The following is a 21,062-nucleotide window of genomic DNA, read 5'->3' on the forward strand; positions in this document are numbered from 1 at the left end:
CTCCCCTTAAACCCCCATTCTGTCAGCTTACTACCTTGCATTCCACTTCACTGAAAAAATTGAACCCATCAAAAGCAAACTTCCAGAGACCCATCTCACCCCCCAATATCACAGCTTGCTATCTACCAGCGTTTGCATGCTACTTGCTGTACTGACATACTCTCAACAGTTTACAGTAGATATATGTGCTCCTGTTTAAACAGATTTTTCTCTACTTTTGCACTGTACTTCATTTCCTCTTACCTACTTGAGGACATTGTTCCAGCAGTCCTCTTCTTCGTCTCTCCTAAGTCAACAGCTTTTGGGTCTCTACTGAATTGTTTCAGTGTTACTTCTCTCAACATAAAAAATTCTCTTGAGCCTACTTTCCTTGCTACCTGTTGCTCATTTCTTTCTTTGCATTTATAACCAAACTCTTCAAATGTACTGTCTGTTTCAAAGGAACTTAACATATCCTGTGTTCTCCAACTATTTTTCATCCATTTTCTCTTTAACCACTCCAAACAGGGTTTTGCTTTCAACACACCATGAAACTGGTTTTGTCAGCATTACCAGTGACCTCCATAATGCCATATCCAGTGTAGAATTATCAGTCTTTACTTAATGACATTTAGCACAGATCCCTCCTTGATGTAGTTTCTTTCACTTGACTTCCAGAATACCTCACCATCTTGGTTTTTCTTCCTATCCAGTCTCATTCATTGGTTCCTTGTCTTCTCTCAACTGCTTACATTGGCTAAATGCCTTGAGGCTCTTAGACCTGGTCCTTTTCTCTTGTGGATTTCAGTTTTATGATTTCAAATACTGCCCAGAATTTCTCTCTTAGGTATGTCTTCTGTCACACCTGTCATCTGACCTTAAGACTTCATATATCCAACTGTGCATGCAAAATCTCTATTCAGATATCTAAGAGACTTCTTAAACTTCATATGTGTGCACTAAACCTTTTATTTCCTCCTTCTACCAAAACTCCAGCTTTCCAATCAGAGTTAATAAAAAATAGCTCCTTCTAGTTATGCAGCCCAAAAATATTGAAATTGTCTTTGATTCCTCTCTTTATCTTACACCCCAGACCTAATTCATCAAGAAGATCTGTGCTGGTTCTACCTTCAAAGTGCACATAGATCTGACCACTTTTCTAGTATCTCACTGTTAATAGCCTCATCAGGGCCATCACCATTTTTCAACTGGCTTACTGTAGTACACTAACAAGTTTTCCTGCTTCTAATCTTGACTCCACTCTTTTTTCTTTCCATCCACTTCAACACAGAGTGTATTCTTAATGAAATGTAAGTCACATTATGTCGCTAGTTGTCTTATAACCGATCAGTGGTATCTCATCTCACTCAGAATAAAACTCAGAGTCTTTACAGTGGTCTACAATGCTTTACATTATTTGGCCCCCCACTATAAGTCTTACTTTATTTTCTATTCCTAGTGTGTTCCTGACATGCCAGCCTCCTTGCTCTTCTTCATATACTGCAAGTGTGCCTCCTGCTTTAGCTGGCCTCTCTACCTGAAATGTTTTCCTCCTCTTGTCTGCTGGATAATTCTCTCAGCTCATTTAAGGTTGCCAAAATCTCACTTTCTCAATGAGTCCCCCATTGACCACTCTAATATTGAAGACCCAACCACTTTACATATTGCAGTTCTCCGGATCCCCCTTGCCTTGTCTACATTTTCTTCTTTCAAAAGCATTTTCACCTCCTACATATTAAATTTTACTAATTTATTTTGTTTACTATTTATTTTCACTCCCCCACTAAAATGAAGCTCCAGAATGACAGAGATGTTCACTGATAACGGCTGTAACACCTAGAATAGTGCCTCAGTAGTAGCTTAATAGGTAGTAGTTGAATGAATTCATGTTTTTAAATTTGTAATATGCTCACTTGTAATTGAGGCTGTTCTGAAATTTTAATGAAGGTATTGTAATTCATGTAATAAACCAGTTAAAATAAATATGTTAATAACTTAGTATTAAATACTATGATTTTTGCTTTCTTAAATAAGTTCTGATGTGGTTTGGGAAACAAAGCCCAAGAAGAAGGCAAGATGGAAGCCAATGAGTGTAAAGCACACTGAGAAGTTAGAGAGAGAATTTAAGGAATATACTGAATCTTCTCCTTCAGAAGATAAGGTTATTGAGTTGGACACTAACGTTCCGGTAATATTTTTAAGTACTGATGTGAAGTTTTAATTTTTTGTCTGTTGTAGTTCGGTGAATCACTAGTGAAATTTAAGGAAAGTTTGGCTTCCTTATAAAACAAAATAATCCTGTCATACATACCTTGTATAAAATGTTTTAAAGAGGTGTTTATCTATATTAAGAAATCAGGCTGGGTGCAGTGGTTCACACCTGTAATCCCAGCACTTTGGGAGGCTGAGGCAGGCGGATTACTTGAGGTCAGGAGTTCGAGACCAGCCTGGCCAACATGGCAAACCCTGTCTCTGCTAAAAATACAAAAATTAGCCAGGCATGGTGGCAAAAAAAAAGAAAACTTTCTTTTAAGATACTAGATGCTAATGGTCTGTTCTTTGGGTTAGCAGGAAACTTAAAAATGTTTTATTTTTTCACTGTACTTTCTTTAAATATTTTATTTTTCCTTTATTCATTTTTATTGTGGTAAATTTTAGTACATTTATGTAAAAAGTAATGCAGCGAAGCTTTGTAAGAATTATATGAATATTTATGTGAATTTTATGGACATGGGATATTAAGATCTAAATCTAAACTAATACAAATATGTAGCTTACTGTTTTAAAAAGTTTTTGGTATTAATTTCTAATTCTAGTCATTTATAGATAAATTAATTTTTTCATTTGGGGGGACATATTTTTCAGGTTCGCCTAACACCTACTGGTCATAACATGAAAATTCTGCAGCCGCATGTAATAGCTCTACGAAGAAATTATCTTCCAGCATTAAAAGTGGAATATAACACATCTGCACATCAATCATCATTTAGAATTCAGATTTACAGAATACAGGTAAGTCTTTCTGAAAATACAGGCAAAATTGTATTCTAAAGGAATGCAATAAGAAACCAGATCTATTCCCATGGTCTGCTTTATCTAGTATTCAGTTTCAGTGTTGTGCTAGCCTTTTTTTTTTTTTTGAGACAGAGTCTCCCTCTGTCGCTCAGGCTAGAGTGCAGTGGCGGAATCTCAGCTCACTGCAAACCCTGCCTCCCAGGTTCAAGTGATTCTGCTGCCTCAGCCTCCTGAGTAGCTGGGATTACAGGTGCCCACCACCATGGCCACCTAATTTTTGTATTTTTAGTAGAGACGGGGTTTCACCATGTGGGCCAGGCTGGTCTCAAACTCCTGACCCCAGATGATCCACCCGCCTCGGCCTCCCAAAGTGCTGGGATTACAGGCATGAGCCACCGTGCTTGGTCACTGCTAGACTTTTTGATTCTTTTTGTTCCTCAAATCCTGTTATTCTGGTCAGGTTGTATAATTGACATATTAATATACTGATGTGTTTTTATTTTCTTAGATCCAAAATCAGATACATGGTGCTGTATTTCCCTTTGTGTTTTACCCTGTTAAACCTCCAAAGTCGGTCACCATGGATTCAGGTTTGTTTTTATTTTTAGATTTCCATAAAAGCAGTTGTATTAGCTATTTGATTTACTTTACTATAAAAATATGAAGTGAAACCATTCTTGGGTTTAATTTTTATAGGATAATTGGAAAATTAAACTGCTTGAAAAAGGACCAGCAAGTACTATACACAACTAACTTTGATAAGATTTTGAGTGAATCTTGAAGAAAAGATTAATTAGAAACATATATTGAAATTTTTAGAAATACTAATTTAAAAAGCAGATAATCTGTAAACCTGTGATTTAAAAACCTTTAAAGCCTTTGAATGAACAATAAGGAAGTTCAAATCTGGAGTGTTTTCTAACAGCAGAAACTGTCCTATGTTCTCCAAATAAGAATAACTGACAAGTCCTTTCTACCCTTTTCTTTCCCTTTGCCTTTCTTGTTTCCTACATATCCCTCTTCCCCCTATTTTCTCTTCCCTCCTCACTACCCTACTTAACTTTCTTCTCCCCTTGCTTTCCCACCTCCACTCCACACCACTTCCTCTAAACTATCCTGGGGGGAGTACTCTTTATAACTCGCTCAGAAGCTTTTTGGCCAGTATAATGCATAAGCCCTTCCACCTAGAGGTCTGGAGCAAGTCCCCAGAATCTGTTTTCACAAAGTTTCCCTGATGATTCTAATGCATACTTCTAAACCGCTAATTGTAAAATTAGTTATCTTCAGAGTGACTATAGATAGTTTTAAAAACAATGCTAGAGTCTTAAATTAAGATTGTAGTAGATTTTGCCAATATCAGTAATTTTAACTGATATTTATTATTTAGTAAATGATTTAATTTTCCATTGTGGTGTATATTGGAAGAAAATGCCTAGCTTTTGCTTAAAGCATCATGGGAATAATTATATTTATAACCTTTACAGCACCAAAGCCCTTTACAGATGTCAGTATTGTCATGAGATCTGCAGGACATTCCCAGATATCACGTATTAAGTAAGTGTCTTAATACATTTCTTATATATTTATTTAATGTTTGATTTAAATATATGAATTGTTTGTACTCTTTGTTAGACAAGTCAAAGATTTAAGCATAAAATGTTAATTATAAACATCAAATAAAAAAATATAATGTTGTGGCTCACGCCTGTAATGCCAGCACTTTGGGAGACCTAGACAGGCTGATCACTTGAGGTCGGGAGTTCGAGACCAGCCTGGCCAACACGGTGAAACCCCAACTCTACTAAAAATACAAAAATTAGCCAGGTGTGGTGGCACGTGCCCAGAGTCCCAGCTACTCAGGAGGCTGAGGCACGAGAATCGCTTGAACCCAGGAGGCAGAGCTTGCAGTTAGCTGAGATCGCACCGCTGCACTCCAGCCTGGGTGACAGAGCAAGACTGTCTCAGAAAAAAAAAAAAAAAAGAAGAAGGCTCTGGATGAAATACATCTAGGTATTTATAATCATTGTTTCTGGATTTTGGATATTTTATTATTCTCTTGTATTTGTATTTGTTTTTTGTTTGGGGTTGTCTATAATCATATATTGTTTTGAAAAAGGAAAACAATAATATTTTCGTCTTCACTCACTACCCATTCCAAGAAACAGAAGATGGACTGAAACATCTATGTAATAATCTCCTGTCTAATTTCCCTTACCTTGTCACCAAGATAACCTATCTTTATTTCCTTGCTGTTTAAAATATAGTTTTATTGTGCATGTGTACCTAAACATTATGCCTTTTAGTTTTAATTTTTTTCTAATTTTTAGAAAATTGTTTCAGGCCGGAAATAGATGTTGGGACTTGCTTTTGTTCATTCAACATTTTTATTAAAATTTACTCATTTTGTTGTATGTAGCCATAGTTTATTCATTATCACTAATATATAATATTCTGTTTTATGACTCTGTATGACAGTTTACTTATCTGGTTCCTCTTTATGGCCATTTTGATATTTTGACTTTGTTGCTGTTATTAACAATGTTCCATGATTTTTTAAAATTTAGTCAACTAAATAGTCCTAAGTTTCAAAGTTCTAATATTGACCTCATGCTTTTTTCTCATCTAATTTTGTAATACAGTTGTTAATTGATGATTTTTAAAAAATGTTTTCTACTTTGTAATATAGGTATTTCAAAGTATTGATTCAAGAAATGGATCTCAGGTTAGATCTTGGGTTTATCTATGCTTTAACAGACCTTATGACAGAAGCTGAGGTGACTGAAAATACAGAGGTAAGACTTAAAATAATAACATTTGATGGAAAGGATTAGGGAAAAGATATTATTATAAATTTTTAAAGGTATTAAAATGACTTTGTTGCATTTTAAAAATGCAATTAAATAAATTTTATTACTCTCTTGTGGTACATACGTTTTTAGAAATCTTATTTTCTGATGATAGAAAATTAGCAAACAGGAGGAAAGGCTTGGGGTGAATAGCAGGGAGAAAAGGATAATTTGTCATGTTCACATCGCTTTTTTCCTCTTTTATTTTCCTGGATTACTTTGGCTTTGCTTTCACTTTAATAATTTAGAAATTTAGGGTATGTCCAGGATATTTAATGGGAGAAAGGATAGGAAAATTAAAAGGTGGTATCATCTGGGTGACTGGAAGACCATAAAATCATAGTTATAAAGTGGGTCAGATATAGTCTGTTTTTTACTTGCCCTCATAGATTCATGGATGGAGAAAGAGCAAATTAGTAACAGTCTGTTGAGGTATAGATCACATACCATACATTTCACCCATTTAAAAGATAGGGTTCAATGACTTTTAATGTATTCACGAAGTTGTACAATCATCATCACTCTCTTAATTCCGCAACATTTTCATCATCCCCAAAAGGAATTGCCTGTGCAGCCACTGATACACTTTGTGTCTTTAGGTTTGCCTATTCTGAATATTTCATACAAATGGAATCATACACTATGTAGTCTTTTGTGAAGGGCTTCTTTGACTTAGCATAATACTTTCAAGGTGCATCTATCTTGTAACATGTATCAGTACTTCATTCCTTTTTATGGTTAAGTGATATTCCATTATATGGATGGGCCACATTTTGTTTATCCATATATCTGTTAATGGACGTTTGGGTTGTTTGTTTACACATTTTGGCTCTTATGGATAATGTAATGAATACTTGTGTACAAGTTTTTATTGGACAAAAACTTTATTAAAAGTCTTAAATGAAACTATTTAAACTTAATCACCATGTGATTAAGCAATTCCAATCCTAGGTATATAGCCAAAAGAAATAAAATTTATTAGGAGTGGAATTGCTCAATCACATAGTAACCTTATATTTAATCATTTGGGACTGTTAGGCAGTTGTGTAAAGTGCCTCCACCATTTTACATTTTTACCAGAGCATATGAGGGCTCTGATTTTTCCATATTATCCCCAACACTTGTTACTATCTGTCTTTGATTCTAGCAATCATAATGGGTGAATGTGAAATAGTTTGTCATTGTGGTTTTGACATGTAATTACCTGATGACTAATGATGTTGAGCATCTTTGATATGTTGATTATCCTTTAATATGTTAAGTAGTTAATTTGCATATCTTCTGTGAAGAAATGTCCATTCAGATCCTTTGCTTATTATTTAATGAGTTATTTGTCTTTTTTCTTATAAAAGTTATCTGCATATTCTCGATACAGGTCTCTTATCAGATACATAATTTTCAAATATTTTCTCTCATTCTGTGTGTTGCTTTTTCACTTTCTTGATGTTGTCTATTGAAAATCAAAAGTTAAAGTTAATGAAGTTCAAATTATTTTTTCTTTTGTTTCTCATGCTTTTGGTGTCATTTCTAAGAATCCTTAGCCAAATCCAAGGTCATGAATATCTTACGTTTTAAGAGTTTTAAAGATCGATCGCTCTTATGATTAGGTCTTTAATCAATTTTTAGTTCATTTTTGTATATGATGTATAAGGATCCAAATTATTCTTTGGCATGTTGCTATCCAGTTGTCCTATTACCATTTCTTTAAAAGACTATTTGTTCTTTGAATGGTCTTGACACCCTAGTTGAAAATCAGTTAACAACACACATGTGATTTTATTCCGTCGATCTGTGCATCTGCCCTTGTGCATTGCACACTGTCTTAGTTATTGTTTTGTATTAAGTTTTGAAATTGGGATGTATGAATCTTCCTACTTTGTCCTTCTTTTTCAAGATGGGTGTGGCTGTTCTGAGTCCTTTGAAATTTCATATGAATTTTCGAATCAACTTGTCAGGTTCTTCAAAGAAGTCAGCTGGACATCTGATAGAGACTGCATTGAATCTGTAAATCAATTTGGGAAGTATTGCCATCCTAACAGTATTAGGTCTTTCAGTCCTTGCACATGACATGTTTATCCATTTATGTAGATTTTTAATTTTTTTAACAATGTTTTGTTGTTTTTCAGAGTATAAGTTTTACACATTTTTCGTTAAATTTATTCCTATGTATTATATTCTTCTTATAGTATTATGAATAAAATTGATTTTTTAATTCCATTTTTGGATTGTTCATTGCTACTGTATAAAAATGCAGTTGATTTTTTTATACTGATCTTGTATTTTGCACCCCTACTGAATTGTTAGCTCTAATTGTTGTTCCGTATATTCTTTCGGGATTTCTATACATAATATCATGTCATCTGAGAGGAGAGGTAGTTTTACTTCACTCTTTCTGGTCTGAATGCCTTTGTTTCTTCTTCTTCCCTAGTTGTTGTGTCTAGAAATTGGTGACACATTAAACAGAAGTGCCCAGAGCAGACATTCTTCTTTTGCCTCTGATCTTAGAGGGTAAATTTTCAGTCTTTGAGTATGATATTGACCCTGGGTTTTTCCTAGACATCCTTTTTCAGGTTGAGGAAGTTCTTTTCTTAGTTGGTTGAGTGTTTTTAATCATGATTATATATTTTGTCGTTCTTTTTCTGCATCTATGGAAATGATTGTACACTTTTTGGGTTTTGTTCTATTGATATGTTTTATTACATTAATTTTTTTTTTTTTTTTTTTTTTTTTTTTGAGACCTGGGCTCGCTCTGTCTCCCAGGCTGGAGTGCAATGCTGCAAAGGCAATCTCAGCTCACTACAACCTCCGCCTCGTGGGTTTGTGCAATTCTCATTTTTCAGCCTCCCTCCCGAGTAGCTGGGATTATAGGCGTGTGCCAAAATGCCCAGCTAATTTTTGTAATTTTATTAGAGGCAGGGTTTCACCATGTTTCTGTGTTTTTTGTTCTGACCCCAGGAAAACTCCTATTTGTCACTTTCTCTGATTTTCTCCTGCAAACTATTAGGTCTACAGGTTAGCCAGTATCTTCTGTAAATCAATGACTTTCCTTTTAGTTGTCTTTCACCACATCTGCTGTTTCTGAGAGCCCTTAGGCTCGAACTGCACTATGTGTTATAAGTGAAATTAGTTCCTTTGGGAAGAGATTAATAGTTACCTGTTTTAAAACCTACTTCCCCCATCAGCAAAAATCCCTAAACCAGGCCTCTGAAGCTGGTGGTGGGAACAGTTGTGACACCCTTCTATTTGAGTAACACCCCAGTTTAGGAGCTGAGCACTATGTGTGGTGGGGTAAGAGGAGCAGTGGCCTGAGATGATCTCAGCTTGCCTTTGCTGGCATGGAACCACCACATTACAGGCCTGGGCAAGAGTGATCAGAACTCTAGTATTCTCAGTGGTACTGTACCCAAGGCAGAGCTTTTTTACCCCGCACAGAGGCTGGACAGAGAAAGGAAGCCCTGCCAAGTACGGTGGCTCACGCCTGTAATCCCAGCACTTTGGGAGGCCAAGGCGGGTAGATCACTTGAGGTCAGGAGTTCGAGACCACCCTGGCAACATAGTGAAACCCCATCTCTACTAAAAATACAAAAATTAGCCAGGCGTGTTGGCAGGTGCCTGTAATCCCAGCTACTCAGGAGGCTGAGGCAGGAGAATCGCTTGAACCCAGGAGGCACAAGTTGCAGTGAGCCGAGATCGCGCCACTGCACTCCAGCCTGGGTGACCAGAGCAAGACTCCGTCTCGAAAAAAAAAAAACAAACAAAAAAAACCCATAAAGGAAGCCCCCGCCTCACAGTTGCCCTCAACCATAACTTAACCTCAGCAGCAGGTAGCTGGGAACAGGATGAGAAATGCCGACGTCCTGTTCTTCCCAGGAAGGAAGTCCTCCAATTGAGGACTGGGCCAAGAAGGAGCTCTGTGTTCTTGGGTATACTAGTCTAGAGTGGAATTCTGGCTCATTAGTCTGGGAGAGGGGACAGAGGGAATGGCCTTTGTTAAAACACCACGGATTCACTTTTCTTACCAAATTCTTTAGGTTTTCTTAAATAGATGTTTCTTCATTTGCTTATGACCTTAAAACCATTCCTAGAGGCCTTAAATTTGTTGTTGTTGTTGTTGTTTAAATTTTATCAGTTTAGCTGGGGTGCTGGTTTGAAGAGCTTCCCACTGTCATCTCAGAAATTGCTTTCTAAATATACTTTTTATAAGGCTATCATTTCTTATGTTTTTATGAATATGTTAAAATGTGAATCTTGGGGCTCATTTTTCAACACATAGAAGTTACTTCCGTCTGAGCATTTAAAGTAGAAGTATTGATGAATATCAAGAATGAAAGCACCAATCAATTAATACAAAATTGTTTTCAACACCTTCTTTATTTTATTATATTACTGATCTGTGTAGGTTGCATTAAAGCAATTACAAGTAGACTACAAAATACAAGTTGACTGTATGATTATGTTTAAAGAAACAAATATACCCAAGAGAGTGTTGATGGTATGGATTAATGTCATTTTGGGATAAGATTTATAGTCACATGGAGAAAAGCTTAATGTCTTTTAATAGTTTGGATAGAAATATAGAAGATAATGCTTGTTGGTTTGTCAGTGGCAGACAGAACTGTCCTATAGATAGAGATGTTACTTTCCCTTCTGAGGCAATCATAAGCAATGTTGAGTCTGGATCTTATAGAAGAGTTTTGGCAGTGTGTCTTCTATTTGCTTAAATATCTCATGCAGGTAGGTCCCTTTAGTTTTAATATTTTGTGTTCCTTTTATAGGTTGAGCTTTTTCATAAAGATATAGAAGCTTTCAAAGAAGAATATAAAACAGCGTCATTAGTAGATCAATCACAAGTCAGCCTCTATGAATATTTTCATATATCTCCTATCAAGGTAGGAGAAAGTCATTTTTATTGTCCTTGATAATCTAGGTAATAGCAAATTGATGTAGCATTTATATTGTGTTCTTCAGTAATATATAAAATCTGTAAATATACAATTAAACTAAGTAACAAAGGAATTACCCTTTTACATTTTTATTTATTTTTAAATAACTTTTTATCATGTGGAGCCACCTATAGCATGTATTTATGTTTATAATTTGACCTAACATTATTTTACCTTGATTTTCTGTTAAGCTGTTAGGTGACAATTTTCAAAATTTTGCATATGATGATTTGTGTATTAGTTTTAAAGTAATTTATAAAGTAGCCTTAAGAACTGAAGACTGAATGGTATCAAATCTAAGTTAGTTTTTAGTGCAAAATTCCTATAAGCTAATTATACAATAATTGAAGAAAATTATTAAACAACCATATATGTAGAGTATATATGCAATACAATACAAAAGTGTTTTTTAACTGGCTATTAACTTCTGAAATAATTGAAACATATACTTTTGGAGATACAAATACCTTTCAGCTTATGACAGAGTTACATCTCAGTAAAGCCATCATGAATTGAAAACCTTGTAAGTCAGAAATGCATTTAATACACCTAACCTACTGAACATTACAGCTTAGCCTAGCCTGTCTTAAACATGCTCAAAACAACTGGGCAAAATCATCTAACACAATGCCTATTTTCTAATAAAGTTATTATAAAGAATTTTGAATCAAAATTCAAAGTACAGTTTCCACTGAAGGTGTATTGCTTTTGCAGCATTGTAAAGTTGAAAAATCATAAGTGAAACATAAGTCATATAAGTTGGGGACCATATGTATTTGAGTCATTTTCAACAGCTTCAACTTTTAGATTTTTAATGTTATTAACAAATATATAAAAATTAATATTTTCTTAGGTTTGCCAAAAGAATGGGATAGGATTAAATATCATGCTATCTTAAATTGTTGAATTGAAGATTTAAATAGAGCTATGTTAGATTTTAAATTTCTTCATATTTCTACTTAGTGATTTTAACATAATCCAGATAACTTTGAAATCTTATTTATGGTGTAGTGAATTTAAAATTAAACTGATTTTTTAAGAGTTAAAATTGTCAATATGAAGAAACTACTTTTAAATATTTATCTCTTTATCTTTTTAGTTACATTTAAGTGTTTCACTGAGTTCCGGCAGAGAAGAAGCTAATTCAAAACAAAATGGAGGACTGATTCCAGTTCATTCTTTAAATCTTTTGCTGAAGAGTATTGGTGCCACACTGACAGATGTACAAGATGTAGTTTTTAAGTATGTTTAGTATTCAAATCTGTAAATTGATGAAAATATTTCTATTTTATATGTCCCTAAAAATTTCGTAAATGAAAAAGTGTGTGAAGTACGTTGCAGATCATAGGCAAAATGAGGTTTTTGTATTCAAGTGAAGTGCAATCTGAATAACACCAAACGTATGATTTGCTAACCCCTAATTGCTAAATTACAGAATTATTAAACAATTTCCTTAAGAAAAAGAGTCATAGGCCATGCAAGTTTTACATTTTAAAAGATCTTTCTGGCTTAGGGAAGGATAGGATGTGTATGCCCGAAGATATGATGCCTGAAATGTATGGCTTTGAAGCTAATAGGAATAAGACTCTTCAAAGCATATGCAACTAGAACAGAATGAATGCGATAATAGGGGAAATGAAAGGATCAACTTTAAGTGTTGTAATCAGGAATTTATATTTTAATATGAGTCATAATGAAGCTCATAGAGTATCTGACCAAAGAGATTCAGAATGTCTGAGTTGAGACTTTAGAAGAGAATAACCCTTTCAAGTAGCATCTAGAATTGATTATTAAGAACAGTCGTAAGAATTAATAAGTCCAACACGAGGTAACACTGAACCTGAAGTTAGGTAAGTGTCAAATAAAAGTACACAGGTATGATGTTAGCAGAAATAGTATTCTACTTAGCAACAAGAAGCATAGAGCTTTTCAGTTACTGTATCAGGTATATGCTATGGATGGGTTATAAGTAAGCTAATCTTAATATATATTCCGTGAATGGGGTTATAAGTAAGCAGGCAAAACCTGCTGCAGCTGAACCTGGCCATTCGTGAGCAACCTCTTTATCAGTGTGTCAGACATTTTCTTTGTGGGCCATGATAGGACAGAATTGGGATATAAAGTTCTGGTGGTACATGAATGGGATTCACAGGATCTCAGAATTCTCGAATTTACATGAAAATTTATGTGTACTGGTGACTTGTCTGAAGATAAGATCCATGTCTTTTACCAGATTCTTAGAAGGTTCTTTGATTAGAATATGCAGAGATGTATGTAAAAAGTAAATTTCCTGATTGGCATGGGAAAATGTACTAGAAGGAAAGGTTTGGAGAAAAGATTCTAAAGAAAATAAAGTCACTCATTAATATTAAAAATACTTTCTTCATACACATGTACAGACAATATATTTTTACGCTTTTTTCAGGCTTGCATTTTTTGAACTCAACTATCAGTTCCATACAACATCCGACCTACAGTCTGAAGTCATAAGACACTATTCAAAACAGGTTTGTCTAAGATTATATTACAGAGGGACAGAGTGATACAGACTAGTAAAACCTTTTGTGTCTATACATACATAATGTGGAATTATTGAGGAACTAAATAGCCATTTTCAAATTATTAAAGCATGGGTATTTTCCTTAGAATTATAAAAAGAAATTAAGCTCAATCACTATTTGAATTTTTTGTCCTTATATTTTTTAGCCACTGAGAGAAATTTTTTGTGGATCAGCAGGGACTGGAAATAAATAAATCTTTAAATAAAATATTAACTAATTTATCACACTTAATTAAAAAATGGGTTCAAGGAAACTATTAGTAACTAACTGATGAACATGGGATATTTTTAGTGTAACTAGTTGTTAAGTCAGTCAGATGTATTTTTTTTAACAGATGTTTTTCCACTTCTAGAGAGACTCCTGGGTTTTAGGATATAACTTACAGAGTATCTGATATAGCTGTGGTATGACAGATCACTGAGCATGACTCAGGATATTTGGATTTCTCCCACTTTTGCCATATACCCACTATGTGACCCTGAGTATCATCTGACTTATATGTTTCTCCAATCTATAAAATGGTGGTGGTAATAACAATGTTCACAGATAATTGTAAAAGTGAAAGTATTTTAAATATTCTAGAGCTTTACATGAGTATAATGTCATATTATTTTTAATACTATAATACAAAATTACTTTTTAAAAGCTAAGAATAGCGATCAATAGGCCTGGCATGGTGGCTCACGCCTGTAATCCCAACACTTTGGGAGGCTGAGGCTGGTGGATCACTTGAGGCCAGGAGTTCGAGACCACCCTGGCCAACATGGCGAAACCCCATCTCTACTAAAATCACAAAACTTAGCCAGGCATGGTGGTGCACGCCTGTAGTCCCAGCTTGGGAGGAGGAGGCACAATAATTGCTTGAACCCGTGAGGCAGAGGTTGCAGTGAGCCGAGATGGCACCACTGCATTCCAGCCTGGGCAACAGAGCAGGACTGTCTCAAAAAGAAAAAGAAAAAAAAGAGTAGTGATTAATAAAATGAGATGGTTTAGGAGTTGAAATTGGCATTAAAGGTGTTGGCCTGAGAAAACTGGCTGTGTGTTTTAAATAATGTATAAGAAAAAAATAGATCTAATTATCTGAATTGATTAATGTTCATATTTTATTTTTAGGCCATTAAGCAGATGTATGTACTCATTCTTGGACTTGATGTTTTGGGAAATCCATTTGGCTTAATTAGAGAATTTTCTGAAGGTGTAGAAGCATTTTTTTATGAACCTTACCAGGTAAAATAGTTATTTTTGTGGTTGTGCAATATGTCACTAATACTTTTGAATAGATAATACTTTTCTATTGTTAAGTTGAGTTAATAAGTGCAAACATTTTGGAACACACGCAAAAGGACATCATTTTGCAGCAAACAATGGTAAGAGGTTTTGGGGGACATTTTTACCTTTTTCCTCAAAATTTAAACTTAAGATTTTGTTAAGCTACGCTGAATTGTAAGTGTTCTCTTGGAATATAAAAGGTGGATAAAGTAGAAAGAAGATCACCACATCTTGCTTTGCACAGTAGTGTGGAACTATAAAAATAATCATGCAAACTGACACCTGGCCAAGCAATCTTAAAAATCAATGGGAAAAATTATGATTGTTCTATGTCCTTTAAAACTTTTTTCCCAAAAAGACTCCTACTTCCACTTATAAATGTATAGGGAAATAAAAAATAAAGTAAAGTTAATATTAATTTTGCACATTGTAATTAAAAACATGAAAAGCATTAAGAATTTTAAAGTGTTTTATTTATTTGAAATTTTTATTAAAGACTTATCAAGAGTAGTTTGAACTGTGCTTGCATTTTCCTCATAAACTTACAATATGTACCTTTCTGTACTTTGGTGAGTTGTCGTACTCCTTTCTAAGGGTCAGCGTCTAACATTATATCCTTCACACTTTCAGCGTCCAGAAATATCCCTAGGAATTCTTTTAATGTGAAACTTTTTGCTGATATTACTTCCTCTGGGACAACATTATCCATTTTTTTTACTACCTCTTTCGTCGTATATATCCGTAAGCTCATCTTTAAAAGTGAATATAACTCACTCACTCATTTATTTACTATTTGGCCCTTTAGGGAGCCATCCAGGGTCCTGAAGAGTTTGTGGAAGGAATGGCACTAGGACTTAAGGCACTAGTTGGTGGAGCTGTTGGTAAGAAACAGAATATCTACCAAATATTTTTGTGCTAGAAAGTAATGGCATCATTACTTTTACTAAAGATAATTTCTGTCAGGTGGATTGGCTGGTGCTGCCTCCAAAATCACCGGTGCTATGGCTAAAGGGGTAGCAGCTATGACCATGGATGAAGACTACCAACAGAAGAGAAGAGAAGCCATGAATAAGCAACCAGCTGGTTTTAGAGAAGGCATCACTCGTGGAGGAAAAGGCTTAGTTTCTGTAAGAAATTTCACAGGGTTGTGAAGATTTTGGGAAATATCTTTTAAACAAACCTACATTTGCGAATAAGGAAATAGACATGATTCTCACTCCTTAAATTATTATTTGGATATTTTAAGAGCAGTGGGTGGTAGCATATAAAACATGTCAGTAGCCTCTAAAAACATTCTGTTTAAATAAAATACTTAGGAGATCTGTTAATTCTTATGCTATATAAAAAGCAGAACTCTGTATTTTTTGCGTAATCCAAACTTGGTTCTTCTAGGCATCATAAAAAAGTATTGTAAATTTTCAGTTGTGTTTTCCTTCTAGGGATTTGTTAGTGGCATAACAGGAATTGTTACAAAACCAATCAAAGGCAAGTATAGTAGTTCCTTTGCAAGTCTTTCTAAGTTGATTCTGTTTTCATTCTTGGATGCAATTGTCAAAAACTCTTTTTTCTTTCCAGGAGCTCAAAAAGGAGGAGCAGCTGGTTTCTTTAAAGGTGTTGGGAAAGGTTTAGTAGGAGCGGTAGCAAGGCCAACTGGAGGCATCATAGACATGGCTAGCAGTACATTTCAGGGAATAAAAAGGTAAATCCTCTTTGGTGTAAGATATGAGTTAAAATGCTTAAGCCATGAGAAATGGAATTTATCTGCTCTTTGGCTTCAGGCATTTAGTTATTGTCTTTGTTTTGTGCTGCTATAACATACCACATAATACCACAGACTGGGTAATTTATAATGAACAGAAATTTATTGGCTCACGGTTCTGAAAGTTAAGAAGTCCAAGATTGAGAGGCAACATCTGGCTAGGGCCTTTTTGCGGTGTCATCCCATGGCAGAAGGACAAAAAGAGGGCAAGAGAAGAAAAAAGGGAACCAAAGTCACCCTTTTATAAGAAACCCACTCCCACAGCAACAGTATTAATGCATTCATGGGGGCAGATCCTCATGGCCTAATTACCTCTAATTAGGCCCCACCTCCTGGCTGGGGATAAAGTTTCCAACACATGCTCTTGGAGGGACACAGTCAAACCATAGCAGTTACCAGCACTACAATATGGCAGGTTGCATATGGTCTTCCTAATTCATTTTGATATTTTTTAAGTTGCTGCCATTGCATTGTTTCAACTTTATGAAGTTCCCCTTTATTTTTCATTCATTCCTAGCAGGCTTGCAGGAGCAGTTTGGCAAGTTAAGCAAGCTTTTCAGTTATCTTAGTTTAAATACATTAATGCTATTTATCAATTATAAAATTAGCAAATATAATCTGTATCCTTTTTATGAAATGAAGAATGGCATTTTGTATTTCTTGGTTCAAACTCAGTTTGTCTTCACCCTTCCTTTATTATCTTATTTTGTTATAAGTTGTTATAGTAGTCCCTCTTGATCTGCAGGAATCTGCAGTGGATGCCTGAAACCTTGGACAGTACTGAGCCCTATATATACTGTGTTTTCTCCTATGCATACATATCCGTGATGAAGTTTAATTTTAAATTAGGCTCAGTAAGAGATTAACAATAATAAGACAATTATAACAATATACTGTAATGAAAGTAAAATAAACGTTACTTGAACACAAGCACTGTAATACTGCAATAGTCAGGATGATAACTGAGACAGCTACTATGTCACTAATGGACTGGTGATGTATAAAGCATGGATATGCTGGACAGAGGGATGATTCATATCCCAGGAAGGACAAAGCAGGGTGGCAAGAAATTTTATCATACTACTCAGAATGGCATGCAATTTAAAATGTAGGGATTGTTTATTTCTGGAATTTTCCATTTAATATTTTCGGACCACAGTTGACCGTGGATAACTGACACTACAGAAAGCAGAACTGTGGATAAGTGGGTACTAGTGTATATGCATTCCCTTTCTCTTCCTTTATGCAGGTAATTTTAATACACATTCTTTTTTACTCCAAATTAAATTTAGTGTAAGGGTGAAATTTAGTAGTTTATTGTTACCTCTGTCCTAGAAATTTGTAACACATATAACAGATGATAAAATTAATGTTAATGACACGTATCTTAGAAAGTTAGGTGGGTGGCTGTCTTCCTAATCTTTTTCCTTTGTGTTTTCTCTTGCTTTCTGCTCTATAGGGATATGTATTGTCATCATATGAGCTATTCCTCTTAAGCCAGTATTTCATACTGGTTACCATAATTGGGTGTTTCTGGTTTCGGCATTTAGAATTAAGATGGGGGAAAAGGAATCATTCTCCTCTACCTGTAACTTTAAGTTTCATAAATATAATGTGTTGAGTCGTAGTCGTCAGAGAAGCTCAAAAGTCAGTGAAACGTAAGGAATTTGAAACATATAAAGGCTTCTTTCAAAAGCTGCTAGAATTACCTTCTATTTATCTAAAACCTGATAATTCTGTACCCAGCTATATTACCTTTAGGGATTGAGGGCACAATGAAACATTTTTAGAAAAAATAATAAAGACTAAGAATTATTGAAGGATGTACCTGTGAAAAAAGACACTGAAAGTAAAAGGAGGAATGGGTTACAAGATTTCAAAGGTAAAAATATAAATTGGATAAATCTAATTGAGCTACATGAAAGCAACATTGGAAACATTATTAAAAAATAATAAAACGCAGTTTGGGGAGAGAATGATTGGTATTAAATATTGTCCTATTTGTAAAGAGGATGTATTTACTAATATTAGATGAAACAGACATTAAGGCAATAAAAGCATTATTTGGAATAAATAAGGTAATTAGGTAATGATAAAAAGAACTAAGTAGGAAGATAGTAACAATTTCAAACTTCTACTCAGTTCATAAAATAGCCTTAATTTTTAAAAGCACAACTTGACAAAACTGTAAGAACTTTTCAAATGTACAATAAAGGTGGAAGAACTTAATATTTTTCTCAATAATTGATAGATCAGGAAGACAAAATAAAAGTAAGTAAATAGATTATCTGAATAGAGTTAACAAGCTACCTAATACAAACATGAATAATTATTCAGCACATTTTAGGGAGCATTGTCTATGATCTAGACACTTCTCTAATCACTTGAGGGACCAGCAATGAACACAATTGGCAATGGTTCTGTGTTCATACAGCTTACATTCTAGTGGGAGAGTAATAGACAAAAATAAGTAACCGATAAATATATGATATGCTAAATGGTGAAAAATGCCATGAAGAAAAATAAAGCAGATTAAAGGAGGTAAGGAGATGCAAAATGGTAGGGAGGAGGGTTGCTATTTTACATATTCAGTGATCAGGGATGCTTAACTCATAAGATTATATTTGAGGAGAGACCTGAAAGAAGTAAAGGGTGAGCCATGTGAGAAGAATGTCCCAGGCAGAAGGAACAGCAGTTAAAAAGCCCTGATGCAAGAATGTGCTTGGCCTATTTGAGAAACAGCAAGACTGGTTTGCCTGGAGTAGAGTGAGGAACGGGGAAAGTTGAAAAAGATGTTACCAGGGAACATGCGGGGAATCACATCACGTAGAACTCGGCAAGCCCCTGTAAGGACTTAGGCTTTTGCTTAAGATGAGAGGCCATTGAAAGGTTTCAAGCCAGAGAAATGATGTGAGCTGGCTGCTGCGTTGAGGCGTAACCACAGGGGATTAGGGCAGAAACAACACTTAAAAGGCTTTTGCAGTAATCCAAGTGAGTGACAATGGTGATTCGACTATTAAGAGTACTAGACATTATGTCCTGCATGTATTTTAAAGATAGTGGCAATAGCATTAGTTGATAAATTGGATGCAGGATATGAAAGAAGGAGAATCGTGAAGAATAATTCTAAAGTTTTTATGTGTAGCACTGGAAGGGTGAGGTTGTCATTCTTTTTAGGGAAAGAGGGTATTAGACATTTCCTTTTGAATATATTAAGCTTAAAATATCTCTTAGACATCCAAATGGAGACATCACGTCATTGTTGAGTAGAGGAGTTTGAAGTATAGAGAAAGGTCCAAGCTAGAGGTAAAAATTCAAGATTTGTGAGCCTATAATAAGGTATTTGAAACCATGAGATTGGATGAGATCACCAAGGGAATGAGACTGAAAAGAGAAAAATAAGATCCAAGGACTTGGCTTTCAGGCACACCAACTCTTAGAAGTTGGGGAAATGAGGAAGACCCAGAAAAGGAGGCTAAAAAGAAATGGTCATTAAGTTACCTAAAAAATTTTAGGGTCAGTTTGTCAATTTCTACAAAAAAGGTAGCTAGGATTTTGATGCAGATGGCATTGAATCTGTAGTTCAATTTGGGGAGTGTAGCCATCTTAACAGTATTATCTTTTAACCCGTGAAAATGCAACGTCTTTCCATTTATTTAGGTCTTCTTGAATTGCTTTCAATAATGTTTTATAGTTTGTAATGTACGAGTCTTATACTTCTTTTTAAAAACTTATTCCTAAGTATTTTTGATGCTGTTTTAAATGGAATTGTTTTCTTAATTTTATTGTTGGATTGTTTATTGCTGGTGTGTTGAATACAACTGTTTATATTTGAGTTTCTGCAATCTTACTGAACTTGTTTATTAGCTCTAATGGTTTTGTGGATTCTTTTGGGTTTCCTATATGTAAGAGTATATCATCTGAGAACTGAGGTAACTTTACTTCTTCCTTTCTGATCTGGATGCTTTTTTTCTTGCCTAGTTGTCCTGGCTAGAACCTCTAGTACAATGTGAAGTAGAAGTGCTGAGAGAATAGACATGCCTATATTGCTTTTAATCTTAGGGGGAAAGCTTTCAGATGTTCACCATTAAGTGTGATGTTAGCTATAGGTTTTTGTGTCTTTATCATGAAAACATGTTAGATTTTATGAAATGCTTTTTCTGTATAATTAAATTAAGTTGATAGTTGGTTTTTCCTTTGTTTCATTAATGTAGTATATTACATTAATTGAGTCAGATCTTAAACTAATATTGCATACCTGGGATAAATCCCATTTGGACATAATGTGTAATCGTTTTTATATTTTACTGGATTTGGTTTGATAGTATTTTGCTGAGGATTTTTGCATGTATATTTATGAGGGATATTGGTCTGTGGTTTTCTTGTGATGTCTTTGCCTGGTATGGGTATCAGGGTAATATTGTCCTCACAGAATGATTTAGGAAGTGTTCCCTCCTCTTCAAATTTTTGGAAGACTTTGTGGAGCATTGATGTTAATTAAAAAAAAAATTTGGAGAATTGATCAGTGAAACCATCTGATTCTTACTTTTATTTCTGGTGAGTTTTAAAATGACAAATTCACTCTCTTTACTTGGTAAAGGTCTAGTTAGGCTGTTTCTTAAGTCATTGTCAGTAGTTTTTATAGGAATTTGTTCAGTTCATCTGGATGTTCTAATTTGTTGATATATAT

General features: G+C 34.7%; 1 protein-coding gene across 6 annotated transcripts in view; it reads left to right on the plus strand.

The window, feature by feature from the left end:
• Positions 1 to 21,062, plus strand: part of VPS13A (vacuolar protein sorting 13 homolog A) — a 238,492-nt gene that overhangs the window by 177,343 nt on the left and 40,087 nt on the right. For all 6 annotated transcript variants that reach the window (XM_019033908.4, XM_055351759.2, XM_019033909.4 and 3 more), the window contains exons 55-67: positions 2,014 to 2,167; positions 2,845 to 2,991; positions 3,503 to 3,584; positions 4,479 to 4,548; positions 5,681 to 5,786; positions 10,616 to 10,729; positions 11,883 to 12,025; positions 13,209 to 13,290; positions 14,458 to 14,571; positions 15,419 to 15,494; positions 15,577 to 15,740; positions 16,053 to 16,098; positions 16,189 to 16,312. In XM_019033908.4, coding sequence (XP_018889453.4) covers positions 2,014 to 2,167; positions 2,845 to 2,991; positions 3,503 to 3,584; positions 4,479 to 4,548; positions 5,681 to 5,786; positions 10,616 to 10,729; positions 11,883 to 12,025; positions 13,209 to 13,290; positions 14,458 to 14,571; positions 15,419 to 15,494; positions 15,577 to 15,740; positions 16,053 to 16,098; positions 16,189 to 16,312 — 1,422 coding nt within the window. The remainder of the gene's footprint in view (positions 1 to 2,013; positions 2,168 to 2,844; positions 2,992 to 3,502; positions 3,585 to 4,478; positions 4,549 to 5,680; positions 5,787 to 10,615; positions 10,730 to 11,882; positions 12,026 to 13,208; positions 13,291 to 14,457; positions 14,572 to 15,418; positions 15,495 to 15,576; positions 15,741 to 16,052; positions 16,099 to 16,188; positions 16,313 to 21,062) is intronic.

This window comes from Gorilla gorilla, chromosome 13 (assembly GCF_029281585.2).
Source record: "Gorilla gorilla gorilla isolate KB3781 chromosome 13, NHGRI_mGorGor1-v2.1_pri, whole genome shotgun sequence".
In the NCBI taxonomy this organism is placed as follows: Eukaryota; Metazoa; Chordata; class Mammalia; order Primates; family Hominidae; genus Gorilla; species Gorilla gorilla.